This window comes from Pristis pectinata, chromosome 4, assembly GCF_009764475.1.
Source record: "Pristis pectinata isolate sPriPec2 chromosome 4, sPriPec2.1.pri, whole genome shotgun sequence".
Classification (NCBI taxonomy): domain Eukaryota; kingdom Metazoa; phylum Chordata; class Chondrichthyes; order Rhinopristiformes; family Pristidae; genus Pristis; species Pristis pectinata.
Genome location: NC_067408.1, coordinates 14,681,036 through 14,702,578, shown reverse-complemented (window position 1 = coordinate 14,702,578; position 21,543 = coordinate 14,681,036). Strand labels below are relative to the sequence as shown.

The following is a 21,543-nucleotide window of genomic DNA, read 5'->3' as shown; positions in this document are numbered from 1 at the left end:
AATTATGGTTTTTATATAACTGTCAATATGGAAATTAACTCCTTAGAAATCTTTTCTATCCAAAGGAGGTGGGCAGAGCCTTACTTAAAAGACCTGCATTTCCAACAATGCAGACTCCCTCAATGCCACACTGGATGCTCTCAAGTACTCAAGCAGGACTTCAGCCCAAAACCTTATGACCCATGGGAGGGTGCAATCTGTGCTATAAGAGCAACAATATAAAAAAATCAGGCAAGGTCAGACCTACTTAACTGGACAGAGGCTTGGAGACCCAGAACCCATAGACATCATTTTGACCAAGTATCATTATACTGTTGTAGCAAATATGGAAACCCAATTGGTTTTAGACATAGAAGCTGCAAGAAATCTGAACAAAGTTTTAGAAAATGAGAAAAGGGAGGTGGACACAGGCAAAATTTCTCTCCTTCACAACCATCTCCTCATTTGGGGATCATCTAATCTGCACTGCTTCTGGACTTTGAATGCTTTCTTTTGTCTTAGTTCTCCATAAGGACCAGTGTAAAGATTAAAGTATTGAATAATATAACTCTCCATTCACTTTTCAATTGATAGCATGCCCATTTATTGAAGAACTATAGCTCACCACTTGATTACTTCAGCTTCATCCATAGTTATATTAAATTCCAAAAATTTGCAGTCTTTTTTTAAAAATCAAATTCCATATGCAAAATTTACTCCTATTCCTTCTGAAGGTCCTTCTGTCCAATTTGTACTGTCTTTCTGAACCAGTGCTGTTTATTACCTGCTAATTCTTTGCAAGGGAAAATAACAGGTTCATATAATACAAACGCATCCAAAACTGCCAAGCTGAATTTGTGCCTGCTTCAAGATTAAACAAAATTAACACTGCCCTGATGTTGTGTCACTATGCTCTTTTGCAATTTTCTTTAGCAGAAAAGAAACAAGAGTCTGGTGCATCAACTAAGAACCCAGAGTATTGTTGGAAGTGCGTAGCATGGACTGAAAACTGTCTGTCACAAAAAAAATAGAGAGTTAGAGTTAATGGGTCTTTTTCAGGCTGGAAGATTGTAACTACTCAAGTACCCCAGGGATCAGTTCTTGGCCCTCAATGGTTTACCATTTACATCAATGACTGAGAAGAAAACACAAGGTTTCCAAGTTTGCTGATAATATGCAATTTGGTGGCAGGGCATGTTGTGGTAAGGGTAATAGGCAAGTGAAAAATTAAAACCTGCAGATGATAGAAATCTAAACCAAAAACAGAAAATGCTGGAAGTACTCAGCAGGTCAGGCAGCATCTGTGGGAAGAAAAAGAGTCAATGTTTCAGGTCAGAGACCCTTTGTCAGAACATTGACTATTTCTCTTCCCACAGATGCAGCCTAACCTGCTGAGTACTTCAAACATTTTGTTTTTTTTGGTTTTAGATTTCCAGTATCTGCATGTTGTTTTAGACTGGCACAGTGTGAATTGGTTAAGAGATTAAAGTGGTTTCAGAAACAAAAGGAGACACAAGAGACCTCAGATGCTGGAATCTGGTCCTGATATAAGGTTTCAACCCTACACATCGACAATTCCTCTCCTCCCAGAGATGCTGCTTGACCCAGAGTTCCTCCAGCAGATTGTTTGTTGCTCTAGGAAACAAAGGGCCTTTTTCTAGGTGGTAGGTAATGAACAGTGTGGAACAAAAGGGATAAGTGCATATGAGCTCCAAGGAGGATACAAAGAGGCTTAGATGTGATTTTTACAAATTGGACAGATGCCATTTATGTCAAAGATCAGGAAAAATTTTTTCACCCAGAAGGTGGTGAACCTGTGGAATTCTCTACCAAGAAGGCAGCAAAGGTTGTCATTAAATATTTTCAGGAAGGTGGATAATCAGCCATGATCACATTACACGGGGAAGCAGCTGCAAAGGGCCAAATGGCCGACTCCTGCTCCAACTTTCTATGTTTCTAAACACCTTGTAAACCCTCCCCTTCAAAGAAATTTACTTACATGTCAGAATGACGAGAGCAGTTCGAATCGCCAGGTTGACCCACAACTTCCAGCGTTCAGAGACCCTGACTGCTGCAAGTGGGACAAGTATCTCTGCTGCAACAAAAAACTGGACGGCATAGGTTATGAAGATTCCGAAAGAATACAAAATCTTCACCGACTGGTACAACCTAGCACAAAAAGGTAAACAATTAAACTCTAGTGGAGTTTTCAATTTTCTCCTCCCCCCCCCCACTTCCCAATATAATTGTTACAATGAAGTAGGAACAATACCACTTAACTGGATGCAGTATTATTTGGCACAGGAAAGCATCCAGAAGACTTTTTCTGTGTTATTTTAAACATGAGGTAGTGAATTCCATCTCATCTTAATTCAAGCATTGCAATATTCATCTGTAAATATACTCCATATTTTATGTAATGATGCCTGGTATAGCATATGGCAAACCATCCTACTGCTGGTATGTTCTGGTCTGTTATGAAGAGGGTACCATGCACTTAAAACAATCCCTCCATATTTATTTAATTCAGCATCTTTTTTTAATTTTGGCCATTCAAGTTGAGGGAAGAACAACATAATGGACAGAACATCACAGCCATAAAGACAGCATGAATGGCAGAACTGTTTTTGTTCTCATCAATACAAACATAATATATATCATTGGTTTGCCAGTCAGTCTTGGTTGAGCAGCCCTTTATGCACAATATTGGGTTGAATGTCAGCTGCACAGGAATACTGAATGACTAGCGATACAGTTAATAGCTCAGCACGATTGTCAGTTGTATGGGATATAGCTCCCTCAGGTGGTTGCCAATGTAGGGTTGTGACAGAATTTTAACTTTCAGTACCAACTGTGTGCCATCACGGCTGTACATATATTGAATGTTGCATTCCAAAATACCAGTGTCAGTGAAAACTAACTAGCAAGTTTAACACCCTTGACACTTCCTAGTTCCTTTGTTTGTAGGATCAAATGAATACCATATTAGCTGACACTCATTTCTGCGAATTCTCCATCCACCCTTCTTACAAGGGGTGTTAAGATGAGCATCGAGCTACTTTCACCTCATTTTTGTTTAAATGGCCATTTTCTTTAATACTAGAATTTTAATGTGGAAAGATTACCCTCTGTCCATCTGTCAGGTGCCAGCACTTAAAATCTTAACTCTTCAAAATGTAACTGCATTAAACAGCACAAGGAGCAAATATCATATCATCTTGTTGCTTTCACACAGGTCAGTTATTTTAATTCATTGCACGTGCCCTTGAATTGAATTTTCCCACAAGGTCATTTCATTATGGGTCCATGTTACACGAAGCTCACTTTGGGAAAGACTGATTTCTTCTATCCAGGTCATTATGACAATCTGGTAGTTTCATGACCACTATTGGTGATTATTTAGATGTGATAATTCAAGCAAAACTAAATTCTCTGGCTATGATGGTACAATTTAAATCTGTCTCACTATTTATAGTTCAGGTGTCTAACATTACTGATATAGGAAACGGTCAGACAATGGTTACATTTTAAATTACATTTTATAGATCTTGATTAACCAGGTGGCAACAATACAAAGATGGGCAGAAAATTTCAGTCTGCCACATCTCTAGACAAAAATATCACCTTCAAGGCCACGTCTCTTTGGAATAGGCAAGAAGCTTTAAGAATAAATCTTGAATGATGCAATTTAAACATAATTCAATAACTTATGGAATATGCAATTTGTTATTTTGCAATGTCTGTATGTCCTTGTTCAACTGCCCAATGCCACATCACCAATAAACAAGATTTCATATCAATCCATGCGACACTAATGAGTCATGATCATATTGAATGGTGGGGCAGGCTCGAAAGACCTGACAGCCTAAGAGCATTTAAGTGAAAAAAAACCTTAGATGAAAAAACTTTAAATTCCAGACTGTTACAGGTTTACTCAGATCTACAATAGCCTTTTCAAAAGAAAGGCATCTATTTCAAAACTAACAAGAAATTTTAGATAACTGACTTCACATGCAAATACCTGTTCAAAAAAAAAAACAATCCAGAAGTCTTAGTTTGAAAATTGCCCAGAAGTCCCATTTTGGATAGGAAAAAAATACACCAATCTGGTTGTTAAAATCTGTCCATAAAATGTTCCAACAAAGGGAAGCCATCAAAATACTGAACAAAAATACAATGCATCTTCTAGACTAAAAACAGGAGATCAAAATAATTAGTCATCAAGCCCAAGACTGGCAATGCTAATGATCACCTACCAGCAGGGTGGCAAATTGAGTGTTACGCTTCCTTTAATTTCATCTCCAAAGCAAGTGTATCCCAAAATTCCTATGCTTACATACAACAATGTCACAAATGACATAGCTGAATACAGAATTGCTGGAAATTTATGTGGTCTCTGCATCTGGTTTTCAAGTGGAAGTACCTTAAATAATGAATGAAAATACATCTTAGACAAGTTCAGTATACAGTCACTACCAGTGCTGCAAAAGTTCTTAATTGGGGTGGGGACAGAATAGTCGTAAATGTTGACGAATCATTGATGGTGGAAAATCTTAAATACACCCTGCAGCTGGTTTGTCAATTACCACATTGTTGCCGAGATTTCGTAATGTACACATTGTGTTTTCCACATTACAATAGTAGCCACACTTTTTGAAGTCCCTCCCTGGCCTTTAAGTACATTATATCTGGTGCATCAGGTCAGCCCAATTTACGCTACTTTAGTTAGACATGCTTAAGCCAAGACAAAAAAGTTTGATAGTAGTGTTTATCAAATGGATACAAAACTCTAAATTTAGGAAAGGTTGTGCAAAGTGTACCAAACCAATGACTACTGAAGCAGTTGCTCAGGCTACAGTTTTGTTAACTGCAGGGTTAACTATAGAAATAGGATATGTAATTTCAATCAATCATATATTGAAGAGACTAGCAATACCACCATTGACATAATTATCTTTCACTCACCACACCAATGCCTTCAAATGCAAATATAGCTGTCCCAAAAAACATTGCAAAAGATTTCCAATCACCCACTTTTGTCAGATCTGTCGTATGAGAAATATTCTGCAATAATTAAGAATGATGCATTAGATTTAATGCTTATAATTTTCACAACATTCATAAATTCATACTCAAGATTAAATTCAGGAAAGAGGATCGTCATGCAAGGAAGGACAGTTAGATGCTGATGGATGTAGTATTAAAACAAATAGCATTAGTTTCTATGAACATACAAGTAGGAAGAAGGTGATTAAGGTAAATATGGGGCCTCTAGAGGAGGAGGCTGGTGAATTAATAACAGTAAAGAAATGGCAGATATGTTGAATACCATGGAAGACTTTGCTAAGATATCAGACTGGCTAATTTCAAACAACATGGTAGAACTTACAAACATCCAAATTACAAGGGATGAGGTATTGGAAAAAACTCAGGAAGGGCTAAAGGCAGACAAGTAGCCAGGACCCAATGGATTGCATGCTAGGGTGTGAAAGGAAGTGGCTGCAAAGATAATAGACCAATTAGTTCAAATTTTTCATAAAATCGCCAAACTCCACAAGGGTATCAGAAGATTGGAAAACAGCCAACATGACTCCCTCGTTCAAAAAAAAGACAGAAGGCAGGGAACTACAGGTCAGTTAGTTTAACAGCCATTTTTGGCAAGATGCTAGAGTCAATGATCAAAGGAAATATCTAATCATTTAGAAAGGCTGAATATAATTAAACCTAGTCAACATGCTTTTATGGAAGGTAAATTAAGTTTGACAAATATACTCCAATCCTTTGAGGATATAACAGGGAGAGTTGATTGAGGGCTACCTGAAGATGCAGTGTATCTAGATTTCAAAAGGCATTTAACAAGGTGCCATGTAAGAGGGTGGTCCATATATTAAAAGCCCATGGTATCAGAGGAAGTGTGTTAGAATGGATTGAAAGGTGGCTGTCTCATAAAAAAGAGTTGGAATAAATCTTTTCAGATTGGAAGGAGATAACTAGTGGAGTATTGCAGGAATCAGTTCTTGCCCTACAACGGTTTAGTTTTTACATTAAGGATTTGGAGGAAGGACAGTTTGGAAGGTGTCCAAATTTGCCCATGATATGAAAGTAGGTGGAAAAGCTTGTGTGATAAGGATAGTGATTTTGCAAAATGATTTAGGTAGATTGTGTGGGGAAAAGACTGACATATGTAGTTTAAGGTGGGGAAGTGAGGTCATGCACTCTGATAAATCAAAAGGCAGATTATCTAAATGGAGAGAGGCTGCAAGTGAATGTAGCACAGAGGGATCTGTGTTTTAGTGCATGAATCACAAAAAGCTAACAGGCAGTCCAACCAGTTAAAAAGGCAAATGCCATTTTGCCCTTTATTGCAAATAAGTTGGAGTTTAAAAATAGGGAGGTTTTGTTGCATTTGTACAGGGTGTTGGCAAGACCTTATTGTGAATATTAAATTTATTCAGATAAAAGGAGGGACCTGGAGCGATATGGGCCGAACGCAGGAAATTGGGACTAGCCAGGTGGACAATGTTGTCGACATGGAGTCGGTGGGCTGAAGGGCCTGTATCTGTGCTATCAACTGTCTATATGAGGCCTTGTATTTCTAGTTAAATCATATAGAAGGCCAAGATGGTTGCCCCATTTGGACCAATTTAAAATGAATCAAATTATGCAATTTCCTACAAGAATGTCCTATAGTTTACTTTGATTTACCAAGTTAACTGTTAAAGCATGTTTTGCTAGTTCTGTCCCAAGAGACAAAATGATACTGCAGCCAAGCATCTTTGCAACTTCTGCTTTCCCAAATAAAAACCCCACATGCACCTCAATATTTTATTGACATTAAATTTTCAAAACTTGACTTAACTCAGTTGAAGCAAATTGTACTTCTGAAAACATAATTATATAAGATAATGAACTCAGAAATACATTTGATCATGTATCAAAAAAAAATCTTTAAGCTACGAAACCCAACTATTCCAAACTTGCATCTTTGGCCAAAATTATCTATTTGGATTAGCACTTGATTCCAAAATGTAAAATAGTACAGTTGATACACAATGAAATATTTTTTTGGGCATGGCCACAATTTCAAGTGGCAAACAATGAAAACAAAGACACTGAGGTTTGTACAAATACGGTTAAACCAAGCAACAGTAGGATTAAAACACTAACATTTCATATTAAGTTTTACCAGAAGTTTGAGATTTTTACCACTTAGTTTTAAAAAGTGATTCCTAGACACTTGAACCATGGGGTTATTTTAAAACCACGACAAAAGTAAAATTAAGTCACGTGTAGGAAAATAAATTCAGACTACTCACAGCAAAGAGGTGGATATAAATCAAAATGAGGCTCACAAGCATAGCTAGGTTGGCTAGCATTGACAAAGGAGCCAGGTACTTCAGGTTTTGAATGAAGACCAACAGAATGATGAATGGCAGAAAGCTCAGCATGTATAGTCGGTTGTCCATACTTCCATATTCAATAGTGGAGATGTTTAGACTACAGTCATTGCTTGTAATATTTGCTGCATCCACCACCTAAAAGTAAAAAGTTAGACTTTAAAGTCAAACATTTAATGTACATTTGTTTTGCACTATTCTACAGTGGAGGAGACACTTCTCATGGTAATGAGAACCTCATGGCCAAGTAAGAGGACCACGCAGAAATCCAGTGCAAGGAGCTGTTTGTGAGGCAATCTATATCAATTTTGCTCTCAGGGACCTACTTTATATTTATGGAAGGGTCTACATTTTTTGTGTCTTGGAAATACCATTTGGTCCCCCTGCCATATTGATATAGATTGTGAATAGCTGGGGCCGGAGCACCAATCTCCACGTTATGTCACTAGTCATAGCCTCCCAGCCTGAGGACGATCTGTTGATTCCCACTCTGCTTTCACGTCAGTAAACGTATGCCCATCTCGGTGTTTTAACTTTTTGACTAACCTCCTGCGTGGGACTATCAAAGCCTTCCGAATATCCAAATACACCATAGCCATTGATTACATAGAACAGTAAGCACAGAAATAGGCCCTTCAGTGCAGTGTTGTGCCAAACTAATTAAGCTAATGAAGCCTAATTAAATGGAATCCCTTCTGCCTGCATATAATCATTATCCCTCCATTCTCTGCATACTCATGTGCCTATGTAAGGGCCTCTTAAAAACCTATCATATTTGACTCCACCACCACCCTCTCTCTATTCTACAGGTCACAGAGAGGACACAAGCATGGCACTAGGAATGACTTATGTTAAGAGACTGGGAAAGCTGGCATTGCTCTTTTCATAGCAGAGGAAGCTAAAAGACTTGATAAAACAAATTCATGATTTTGAAGACCCTTCACAGTAAACGATGAGAAACTGAGTTGCTTTACCAGGTCACCAATACTAGGGGCAATAATGCAGCAAGTTGTGATTTTCAATGCACTACCTCTTTTGCATCCTCTCCAAAGCCTAAACATCCTTCCTATAATGGGGCAACCAGAATTGAATGCAATACTTCAGATGCAGCCTAAGCAAAGTTTTATGAAGCTGCAATATAACCTAACTCTTGAACTCAATACCTCAACTAATAAAGGCAGGCATACCATATGCTATCCAAGCTGCTAAACAGCTTCTTGTGCAATGATAAACAAAGGCTTCACTGTAATATTTTAAGTAGTCCTTAAAGTAACACCTACCTGTTTAATGTTATCAGCAAGAAATACAAAGTAAACACAGCAAAACCCCAGCTGAGTTAGAATCAAGAAGAACTCCACGAACCACCTGCCAGACAATACAAGCAACTATTAACAGGAAGTGCTTTGGCTAATTGCACTTAAAACCAAAAGTATTAATGTAACTATGAGACTACCCACTCACCACTTCCCACCCCCTATCCCCACAAAAGGGGACTAGTAACTCAGCCCTTAACTGTTTGGTAGTTTGGGAGATGTATTACAAAATATGGGTCGTAAGTGCTCGCAATGGGGGAAGCAGGGAAAAATAGTAGTATCCAAGGAGTACGGGATTGGGTGAGAAACAAGGCAAGAACAAACATTTTTCAGCATCAAGTTAAAAAAAAAACTTGGGGCCTGGAACTTGCTGGGAAACATGCTTCACAGTTACAGGGATTCAAGTTCAATCCTGATTTAGGGTGTTGTCTGTGTGGAGTTTGCAATTACTTTAATGACCGTATGGGTTTCTGCTGGGTGCTCCGCTTCTTCTCACATCCCGAGGATATGTAGGTAAGTTAAATGGTTACTGCAAGTTACCTCAGTGTAGGTAAATGGCAAAAGAATTAGAGGTTTGATGGGCATGAGAGAGAGAACAGTTGCAGTGTGACAGAAGTGGGAAGGGACTGAAGATGGGACTAACAGGATTCCTCTGTTGGGAACTGGCATGAACATGGGCCAATTGGCTTCCTTCTGCTTAATAAGTACAGGACATTCTGATCAAGCTCTGTTGTCAGATTCCAGAGCTTAAAACTTGCTGAATTCTGCAGTACTTATGATGGGGAAATCTGTTTGCTAAGCATGGAAAAGCAAACTCAATCCATTATTGGAATGGGCAAAGTTAACTCTGAATACATATCTATATATATCTATAAACTACTTGAGATGCTTTTATAGTTTTAAGCTATTAAATAAGTCAACATTTAAGACAATCTCTTAAGAGTAATAATGTAAATCTTGGTTTTATTGAGTTAACAGATTTTGGAATGCTTTTGTACCCCTGATATTGTGGCCCATTTATGTGACTGTATTACTTGCATATTTAAAACAGGACCTCAGGAATCAAAGGCAGACCAATACTTTTACCCAATGTCAGCAGTAAACAGGAGTAGCTTGCTGCTGGCATCAAGTCTGGCCCAATAATCTTATTTGCATGCTACCACTTGTTTCACATTGCATTAACAAATGAGCTCCAATAATTTTCTCAATAGATTTAAATACCTTCCAAAATTTGAATACTTCCGGAGCCACAAGTTGGGGGATTCTTCCAAACTGCACATCACAACATTTCCATAATCCAGAAATGGCTTATGTAATCTATATACATTTAGAAACAATATTTAGAAAAACAGTATCCCAAATATACATTCCTAATACAATTTCAACAGAAGACCCTTTTGGAATTGGTTTAGTATTGTCCCATGTACTGAGGTACAGTGGACAAACTTGTCTTGCATACTGTTCAGATCAATTCAATACAGTGCATTGAGATAGTACAAGGGAAAGCAATAACAGAATACAGAATAAAGTGTAGCAGCTACAGAAAGTGCAGTGCAGGTAGACAATAAGGTGCAAGGTCAGAATGAGGTAGATTATGAGGTCAAGAGTCCATCTTATCATATTAGGGAATGGTTCAGTTGTCTTATAACAGTGGGATAGAAGCTCTCCTTGAACCTGGTGGTACGTGCTTTCAGGCTTTTGTATCATCTACCCAATGGGAGAGGGGAGAAGAAAGAATGTTCGGTGTGGGTAGGGTCTGATTTTGCTGGCTGCTTTACCGAGGCAATGAGAAGTATAGTCATAGGTCATGGAGGGGAGGCTGGCTTCCATTAACACAACCAAGAAAATAGCACCTCCAATAACTATGCTTTTCACATTGGCAAACTGCAAGCAATACACATCAACAAAATAAAATGAGAATTCATGCAACTTTACTGGAACAGTGTTTTAAAAATTTAGATAAATGCCTCAAAAGAACAAAACCATTCCAAACAATTGTTCAGGTAGCAATTAAAAAAGCATTAGCAGCACATCTTGGTTAGTACAAGAGACCACCCTCAAAATGAACTTCAAGTTGTGTGTAGTTTTTCCTGAAGGTTACACTCAAAAACAAATGACTTTTAGTACAAGCTTTTGACAACTCAAATTAATGATTGGGAAAGTTAGTATTCAGTTGAGCTGAAATACATCCCATTGAATCATAGCAAGTTAAAGCCAAAGACTTGATATCAGGTTTGAGAGCTGTATGGATTTACCTCCTTATTTCAATGCTATTTTCACTTAAGAATTAAACAACTAATCCCATATCACCCAGCATGATACAGTTTTAGATACTAACATTTCTTCAAACCTGTACAACACTGCATAATGTGTTGAAGAACATCCAAACCCTTATGTGTAATCACAATAGATGTTAGAAGTACTAACTCGGGGGGGGGGGGGGGGGGGGGGGTTGTGGGGGGGAGCAGCTGGGGCTGGGAAATGAGAAACAATAAAGGCTGCAATGTCCTTGCAATTCAGAAGCAGACAGATTTGGTTTATGGTCTAACATTTCTTGTTCTTTCTATCCAATTTTGGAGGCATCAGCTTATCTCTAGTGACCAGTCAGCTAACTTTCAGTGACTGCAGAGATACTGATCCTAATCCTGTACATAAAAACCATGTGTTGAACCAGTACTAAATTCTAATGTCCCCTCAAGTTCCACAAGTCCTGCAATTTCAGAGCTGCTGACCATAATATATCACAGCAGTATTTTGAATATTTGGCACCAAACAGTCTATTAGAAAGTCAATGAGTTGGCTGAAGAAATTTCTATGTGACCACCAAATCATACCTACTAGAAAGAAAGATTTTAATTGTTGAAGATTAACTTCACCTCTATTGTCTTCAGGCAATTAATAATTACAGCTTTTAAGTCCAATTTTCATTCTTTAGATAGTTAAGCAATCCAAGCAATAATAGCTGCAAACATTCAGGTTATTAAGAGGGCAGTGACACTCAATACAATTGAGATGTATACAATTTTGAGATGCAGGGTAAATGGCAAACCATTTCCTCTAAATAAGGAGCAGAGGTATGAAGCTCGCCCTCGGAATAAATAGGTGCTCATTTAGCACCAAGATGAGAAAAATTATGCAGAGGGGTGCAAATCTTTAGAATTCTCCATGTCGAGCCTTGCTGACACCCGGGGTACATTCAAGGCAGAGATCTGCAGATACCGAGGGAATCAATGAGCAAAGTGGATGAGCAACAATCGAGACAGGGGACTGAGTAGTTACAAAGCTACCCAAGAAACACTCTCTCAGCTCTGCATCAACAGTCAGATTGTGACCAATGTGATATTTATATCGACACCTTCCAGCTCAATCTACATAGCCCTTGCTTTCTTACAATTTAAAATATCAGATTCGGATATAATTAATGACTCAATCTACAGCTCTCCAGGGTACAGAATTCCAAAGATTGACAACCTCCAAAGAAATTCTTCCCCATCTAAAGAGATTCGAGAGAAACATTTGCATAACAATTACTTTGTCAAACCCTTTCAGAATATTATTTCAATGAGATCACCTCGCATCTTCTAACCTCAGGATCACCGGCCTAATCTGCTCTATCTTTCTACACAGAACACCACTTTACCAAGATTGTATCAAATATTCAGTTTAAAGTAAATCCATCACTAATTGAGGCAAGCAAAACTGCAAGGAGTTTTCCAAAATTTGGTACACTCCCAATGCAGATGCAACAGGGTTTCCTTACTCCAGTGTTCCATCCCTCACGTGACAAAGGCCAAGGTTTCACTTGCCTCATTAGTTACCTGCCATACCTGAAAGCTATTTCTGGAATCAGACTCTCTGAATACCAACATTTAAGTCCCCTGCCATTTAAACTTTATTTATATTTTCTCAAAACAGATAACACTTCACTATACAATTCATCTATCATTTTACCCACTAAACCTATCTATATCACTTGGAAGATCAAATCCTTATTTTCCCCACCTATCTTTGGACACATTACATTCAGTTTCTTCAAAGTCCTCATCTAGAGAGACTGTTGATAGCCAAGGCCACAGCACTGATTCCTGTGGCACTCCAGTTACAGGTGTTCAACCTGAAGATGGCCCATTTATCCCTGATATTTGCTGTCTACTTTAATTACCCTCACCTCATGAGCCTCTATTAGGAATGGTAAATTTCTACATACACTTTCAGAAATCCAAATACACAGACATGCTTCCCTGTTTCAACCTGCCATTCAAATTGTCAAAGAACTCCCGTCTTAATTTTTTTTTAAAAAAAAGAATTCCCTTTGATAAAGCTCTGCTGACTCTGCCTGATCACATCTTTCTAGGTGCTGATTAAGTCACCCTGTTTCTAAAATTCTTCAGTCCTTAGGCCTACCACTATTCCCTGCAAGTTGACTGTTCTTTCCTTTCAATGCAACATCCTTAACCATGCACAGATCAATTTTTTCCCTCGGATCCATTACATTTCATTAAGAATTAAGTATTTCTTTACATCTCTCACAGCTCATCTACCATCATATCTTTAAATATCCCCATCTCCTTTAACTCATTCATCACACTTTTGTAATTGTCTTTACATTTAAGACAGCTGCTTTGGACTTGTTACTGAATCAAAAGTGAAAATCTCCACGATTTCCCCAGAGAATTCTTTACTGTGACATTACCGATTAATTCCTTAACAAATGAACACATCTAAAATAGCCTGTTTCCCAATTAGGGCCATAATGTAATGTTCTGGGAAATTTAAATGTATTCCATGGACTCATCCTCAAGTCTGCCTTGGACAATTTGATTTTCCCTAATAACAAAGATTTGATAATAAAGAGGCTAATAAAGATCAAGGTCAATTTTGTTACAACCCTTTATTTCTTAATTGACAATGTCCAGAGCAGCTAATTTGAAGACATCCCTAATATATTTGCTGAAGCTATCCTCCATCCATGCCAATTGCCCTCAATATACTACTCTTACTGATGCTTTCTGCTCATTATTTTCAACCCCATGCAAACCAATTCTACTTCCTGATCAAAAGCCAAAATGGTTTCCAACAATCCTTATACTATTCTTTCAAAGTGAAATTTTTGACTCCATCTACCCCATTTATTCTGCCCACTTACAGAAACATAATCTAACCTCTTTCTCTCATAGGGATTATCAATGGCAAATTATTCATTGAATGCAGCATAGTGGCACAGCCTCAAATCCAGAGCTTGCTGTCTGTATATGTGTTCTCACATGGGCTACCTCCAGGTGCTCCAATTACCTCCCACATGTCAAAGGTGTGCTGGCTGGCAGGTTAATTGGCCATGGTACATCATCCCTGCTGTGGATGGCTGGTAGGGGAGAGTCAGGTGGGTGGGAATTGATGTGAGAGGGGGAAAAAGAACAGGATTATTGCAGCATTGGAGGAGACAGTTGCTTAGTGTTCAATCTGGAACTGGTGGACCAAATGACTGGTTCCATGTTGTGTGATTCCATGACTTCAATATTTGAATGGGCTTACGAAAGATCACCACTAATCAGAAACTTAGTTGGACCATCATTTAGTCATTCACAAGGGCAAATCGGAGGCTGGACATTCCACACTAGGCGACTTATAGGACAGACATTGAACAGTACAGCACAGGAACAGGCCCTTTGGCCCACGAAGTTGTACTGAACTAATTAAGCTAATGATGCCTAATTAAACTAATCCTTTCTGCCTGCACATGGTCCATATCCCTCCATTCTCTGCATATTCATGTGCCTGAGTGCCTCTATCATATCTGCCTCCACCACCAGCCCTGGCAGCACATTCCAGGCATCCACCACACAAAAAAACTTGCCTGCACATCTCCTTCAAACTTTCCTCCCTCACCTTAAATGCATGCCCTCTAGTATTAAACATTTCAACCTGGAGAAAAAGATACCGGCTGGCTATCCTCTCTCTGCTTCTCAAAATTTTACAAACTTGCCTCTCAACTCCAAAACCTTTTCAGTACTTACAAGGTATAAGCCAGAAATGTGAACAGATATTCTGCATCTCTCTGGATGAATGCAGCATCTTGAAGCAGCTCAATATTATGAGCACAAAGCAACTGCTGGATCGGTACCATCCACCATTCTAATCCCAATGCTCCACTGTAATGTGACCACAGTATTCTCCACAAGATGCACTACAGTAACTTGTCAATACTTCGAATAGAGCTCCCAAATTCATGACCTCTACCAATCAGAAGGGCAAGGGCAGCACCACCCACAGGTTCTCCTGCACAATGCTCACTTGGAAATATAATTGGACCATCTCTGTTGACTGTAGCCAGAAGTTTCCTTTTGGGACTGCTGGCATTCAGCCACATCTACCAGCCTTGTACCACTATTCCCCATCGTTGGATTCCAGCAGCGTAGCAGTTTTGCTGGGATATTCCTAGCACAGGTCAGGGAAAACCTGACCATCAGATCTCATGCCAGGACAAATGTGACACAGAACGGAAGATGTAATACATTTCAATGGTATTCCTAGCCTGTGGAATGGGAAGGTAGATTTATTTTCCATTATTCTTCTTTTCTGTTTAAATTTTTAAAATCAGTAAAACACAATTATTAAAGGATATGCTTTTTGAATTTCAAGCATTTAAAGAACCAAAATCCCTCAACAGCTTTGATGCAAAGCTCTGCTTCAGCGATAGTTCTGAGCGAAGCGACAGCTCTGCATTCACTTTGCCTTCTACCAAGACTGGTCAGGTTTGGAGGAGGCTCAGGGCCTGACAGTACTCCACCAGAGGCCCACTCACTGCAGAGACCCTGCCACACTTTACTGGGCACCTCCAGGATACAGAGGCCCACCAAGATTCCGTCAGGTAAATGCATCTAAATGGAGGTCTTTGTCAGCAACCCCTGTACCAGTCGATGATAATGAAGGAACGTCGTGAGGCAAAAAAAAATGTAGAACTCCTAAAAATGGGGTGAACAAATAGGAAATAAACATCAGTCTTGCCCGTGACACCCACATCCGATGAAAGAAAAACAGGTATTGGGCAATTATCTCCACAAGAGAGTCTGAGTGGGCAGGGTGAGGAGCAGGGGAAGTCCAAGGTCTACCATTCAGCTACAAGATGTAATGGTTACTTGGAGATCAGAGGCTAAGCACCGAGCAAGTGACTCACCTCACTTCAATCTACAAGACAGATGCGTCCCACACCATTAAAATTATGAACTCATTTATAATAATTAGCTCAAAATCATTTTAGTGTTGCATTTAAAATGAGAGTTCTTTTATAGATCTCCAAATCAAAAGCATTACAGATCAGAAACATGCCCATTGCAGGAGAACATTAATATAACCACAACTTACTTAGCACATAGATGGTGACTGGATTTGACCAGCATTTGCATACAGTGCACAGCCACCACTCCCATGACAATCATGCTGATTGGACCAAGCTGTGGACCAACAGAAAAGGGAATTAAAACAAATTACACACCAGCCTCATATCTGCTGACAAGTGCTATGAGATTTAGAATATCATTAGGTACATATCTCCTCAAACCTTCAAGCAAACAACTTGTGTTGAAGTACAAAAGGAGCAACATGATTGAAGAAAAGGCTTAAAGGAGAGGCACAGTTAATCACTCAATGCTACTCAGTGCCTGTTCTAAATTGAATCAAGAAGTGGGTCAATCTCATATCTCTAGTTCCTGTCACTTGCTTTTTTGTGGCCAACTCACTTTCTGTGGCAGCCCATTTGTCAGTATTCTACAAAGTAATAAGTAACCATGAAAATGAAATTTGCACTTTTCAGTTACATTGCATGACCATAATCATTTGCCGTAGCACTAAGAGCTAACAGATCTAGACAACAGGCTTGGACTGACATGGAGGTGACAGTACCAAAACATCAATAAATGACCATTCCTTGTAAGCTTTTAATAAGACCGTTCCATCCTTTACAACTCAAGTGAGTTTGTTACGGATCTTCATTCATTTGGATGGATGCAATTGCAAAAATATGAAGCAATAATACAAAAACCAAAACAGCAGATTGTTAAAGTACCAATTGTAGATAACAAGGAGAGTTGTCAAAGGCTACAGAGTTGGGCAGAGCATGTTTCAATGAGATCACCAACCATTTTTCTAGATTCAACAGCATAGACCCAGTCTCTTTAATCTCTCCTCATTGGGAGCAGCTGCTATTGGGCAAGTCCACATCTGACAAATGGGAGTTGGTTGAAGGCCAACTGGTCAGGATCCAGGGCCAACACGTTCCCAAGAGGGAGACGAACAAGGATGACAAGGTTCGGGAACCTAGGACGATGAGAAATATTGTAAATTTAGTCAAGGAAAAGGAAGCCGAAATCAGACAGGACCTTTGAAGGATATAAAGGAAGCAGGAGAGAACTTGAACAGGAAATCAGGAGGACTAAAAGGGGCCATGAAATGTCCTTAGTGAGAAAGTTTAAGGAGAATCCCAAGGCATTTTATACATACATTGAAAATAAGAGGGTAACTAGGGAGAGGGTAGGACCACTCAAGGACAAAGGCAAGAATTTATGCCTTGAGCCAGAGGAAGTAGGCAAGGTATTAAACGAGTACTTTGCATCAGTATTCACCAACAAGGACACGGAGGAAAGCGAGATCAGGAAGGGGTATGTTGATATCAAGGAGGCAGTGTTGGGTTTCTTGAAGAGTGTTAAGGCGCACAAGTCCACAGGGACGGATGGGATCTATCCCGTTAATGAGAGAGGCAAGAGAGAAGATTGCTGGGGCCTTGACAGAGATCTTTAACCACAGGCAAAGTCCCAGAGCACTGGAGAAGAACTAATATAGTTCTTCTGCTTAAGAAGGGCAGGAGACACAAACCAGGAAATTATAGGCTGGTGACCCTTACATCAGTGATAGTGAAATTATTTGGGAAAATTCTTAGGGACAGGATATATTCACATCTGGAAAAGCATGGACTTGTTAGAGATAGTCAGCATGGCTTTGTACGGGGTAGGTCACGTCTCATAACTTGATTGAGTTATTTGAGGAGGTGTCGAAGATGATTGATGAGGGTAGGGCAGTGGATGTTGTATACATGGACATTAGTAAAGCTGTCAACAAGGTCCCTCATGGTAGGCTGATTCAGAAGATTAAGGCACATGGGATCCATGGAGACTTGATAGATTGGATTCAAAACTGGCTTGGCCATGGAAAACAGAGGGTAGTGTTATTCTAACTGTGACTAGTGGTGTTCTGCAAGGATAAGTGCTGGGATCTCTCGTTTGTGATAAAATGTAGGTAGGCTGATTAGCAAGTTTGCACACAACACAAAAATTGGCAGAGTTGTGGATAGTAAGAAAAGTTGTCAAGGGATTCAGCAAGATATAGGCTAGTTGGAAATGTGTGCAACGTAATGGTGGATGGAACTTAATCCAGACAAGTGCGAGGTGTCGTACTTTGGAAGGTCGAATGCAAGGACACAGTAAATGGCAGGGCCCTTAGGAGCATGGAATCTCAGAGTGCAAGTCCATAAACTCCCTGAAAGTGGCTGCACAAGTAGATAGGAAAAGTAAAGGCAGCACAAAGCATGTGTGCCTTCATCATTTGGGGTGTTGAGTATAAACATTGGGAAATCAAGTTGCAGTTGTATAAAACTTTAAGGCCACATTTGGAGCATTGTGTACAATTCTGGTCACTGCATTACAGGAATGATGTGGAGGATTTGAGGAGAGTGCAGAAGGGGGTTCACCAGAATGTTGACTAGATTGGAGAGCATGAACTACAAGGAATGGTTACACAGACTTGTATTGTATTCTGTGCTGTATGACTCTGATAGAGCCAGAATCATACAGCACAGAAACAGGCCCTTCAGCCCAACTGGTCCATGCTGACCATGAATCCCATTTGCCAGTGTTTGGCCCAAATCCCTCTGAACCTTTCCAATTCATGTACCTGTCCAAGTTCCTTTTAAATGTTGTTAATGTACCTTTCTCAACCACTTCCTCTGGCAGCTCATTCCATATATAGACCACCCTCTGGGTGAAAAAGTTGCCCTTCAGATTCCTATTAAATCTCTCCCCTCTCACCCTAAACCCATGTCCTGTTGTTCTTGATTCCCCAACCCTGGGAAGAAGACTGGGCAATTCATCCCATCTATGCCCCTCATGATTTTATACACTTCTAAGATCACCCCTCATTCTCTTACACTCCAATGAATAAAGTCCCAACCTGTTCAACCTCTTCATAACTCAGTCCCTCAAGTCCTGGAAACATCCTTGTAAATCTCTTCTGCACTCACTCTTTCCAGCTTAATGCCATCTTTCCTATAGCAGGGTGAGCAAAACTGAATATTGCAAATGCAGCCTCACCAATACCTTGATAGGAGGATATAAAATTATGAGAGGCATAGACAAGGTGGATAGTCAGAGCCTACCTCCTCCCCCATGATGGAAACGGCAAATACTAGAACGCATAGCTTTAAAAGACGAGAGGGGGAAACTTTAAAGGAGATTTACCAAATGAGGTGTTTTTTTTTTTTACAAACACTAAGTAGCAAGTGCCTGGAATGCACTGCCAGGGAAAGTAGCAGAAGCAGGCATGGTAGTATAGCGGTTAGCATAACGCTTTACAGTGCCAGCGACCCAGGTTCAATTCCTGCCACTGTATATAAAGAGTTTGTACGTTCTCCCCTCGACTGCACGGGTTTCCTCCAGGTGCTCCAGTTTCCTCCCACATTCCAAAGACGTACGGGTTGGGAAGATGTGGGCATGCTATGTTGGCACCGGAAGCATGGCAACACTTGTGGGCTGCCCCAGAACACACTACTCAAAAAGAGGTATTTCACTGTGTGTTTCGATGTACATGTGACTAATAAAGATATCTTATCTTAGATATGAGAGCAACATTTCAGAGGCATTAGATAGACACATGAACAAGGGAATTGATGGATATAGACCACATGCAGGCAGACTGGCACCATGGTCAGCACAGACATCCTGGGCCTGGTCCTGTACTGTTCCATGTTCTAATCCACCATCTAGGAATAAATCCTGTGATTTTTCACTGCAATTGTTGACATATCCTTCCTCGAGGTCAGACCCATATACAATATTTCAGATGCCATTTCACATGGGGTCGATATAAAAAGGAGCAAGATACATCGACTTTTCTCTCAAATCTGCTTGCAATGTCTGTTTGCCTTTCTACTTACTTGCTGAATTAGAAATATCAACTAACTCATGCGTACAAGGACCCTTAGGTCAACACCTTTCAAATTTCTTTCCATGTAAAAGTGCCCTACCTTACTATTTTGACTGGATGATCATACATTTTAACATATTATATTCCATCTATAATGTCCTTGCCACTCAAAGTTACTGATAGTCCTCGCTGCATCTTTCTTACAGCCACCTAGTTTTGCACCATCAATAAACATGATCCCCATTCCCAAATCATTAATGTAGATTGTAAACAACTGGGATGTAATGATCCCTGTGTCACAGCTTCCCAATCTGGGAAAGACATGTTTATTCCCACTGTTTTTCCATCCATCAACCAACCCTCCATCTGTGGTGGCATTCCTAATACCATGCACTCTAATTTTGTTTGAGAAGGTGCCACATGAGCTTAAGGCCTTCAAGGTTTAAACTAGGTTGTCTAGCTTTACCTATTCTGCTAGCTACAATCTCAAACAAATATTTATCAAACATGCTTTCCCTTCCGTAAGTCTATGTTGACTCTGCCCAGTCCTACTATTATTCTCCCTATTACCACTTCCATATAATAGATCCCATCATTTTCCTAGTCAAAAAGAGTGATGAGAAGTAGAATATGCAATTGGAAGTGGTTGAGGCTAATTCAAAAGCTAGGTAAACACGAGGGAGAAAGAACACAATAGACCAGCTGAACCAAGTGCTCTCTGTACTGGGGATTTGATGCAAAACATCCAGGACAGTAATAGGCCCAACTGACAAAGTCTGTCACTCATCTGCTCCAAAACAAAAGCTGCAACATGCAATTTCTTTAAAATGCACAGATGCAAATCAAACTTATAGATAACAACTCTTGGCAATGGGACTTCTACGATCAAAAAGACAACTACACAAACTTACCACTGCTACTACATTCTCTTTGTATATATCATTAACAGGTCAAACTGCCTTATCTAGTCCGAAAAGAGCAAGAACCACACTAGTTCAAAGCTCACAACCACTTCCAGGCCAACTTAAGCATGTAGAATTAATAAAACCAGCCAGGATTACTGGGCAAAGGCTTTAGGATGTGAGGCTGGTATGGAAGAATAGCATCATTTTGAAATATGTTGAATCAGGCAACAAACTGGCAGAATTAAGTTATGGAAATGAGCAAGGTGTGCTGTGTTCTTTACAAAGTTGGACTGCCACATTGAAAGCCTTAGATGAATGTTTCTGTCCTCAATGTGCTTTCACCTGGCATTCATCTCTCTTCAAAACCGTGGTGAACAAAAGACAGCTGGACCAGGATCAGACTGTCAATCAGAACAAGTGAGCCCTAAACAATTGAAGAATAAGGAAAAAACAACATTATTCACCCACACACACGCCCCCCCCCCCCCCCCACCCCACTCAAGTGAGGAGTGGTGAAATTGGAAGCTGGAGGTCAATGTGGCTTTAACAATTCTTAATTTAGATATTGGCCACAACACTCTCAACATTCAATAAAGTGAAACATTTTTCTCCTCCCACCAAATAAACAATACAAATACAATGGCAAAGAATTTCAACAATGGGTTAACTTCAGAAAGCCAAGTCACAAAAGGGAAATGAAGGAACCCAAGCAGAAATTTGTCCAGCTTATTTGCATACAAATTGATAAGTAATTGATTA

General features: G+C 39.6%; 1 protein-coding gene across 2 annotated transcripts in view; it reads right to left on the bottom strand.

The window, feature by feature from the left end:
- slc36a1 (solute carrier family 36 member 1) overlaps nt 1-21,543 on the bottom strand; it is a 46,252-nt gene that overhangs the window by 19,153 nt on the left and 5,556 nt on the right. For both annotated transcript variants that reach the window (XM_052014816.1, XM_052014817.1), the window contains 7 exons: nt 16,052-16,140; nt 9,911-10,006; nt 8,657-8,741; nt 7,296-7,514; nt 4,945-5,043; nt 4,236-4,402; nt 1,979-2,148 (listed from right to left, as the gene is read on the bottom strand). In XM_052014816.1, coding sequence (XP_051870776.1) covers nt 1,979-2,148; nt 4,236-4,402; nt 4,945-5,043; nt 7,296-7,514; nt 8,657-8,741; nt 9,911-10,006; nt 16,052-16,140 — 925 coding nt within the window. The remainder of the gene's footprint in view (nt 1-1,978; nt 2,149-4,235; nt 4,403-4,944; nt 5,044-7,295; nt 7,515-8,656; nt 8,742-9,910; nt 10,007-16,051; nt 16,141-21,543) is intronic.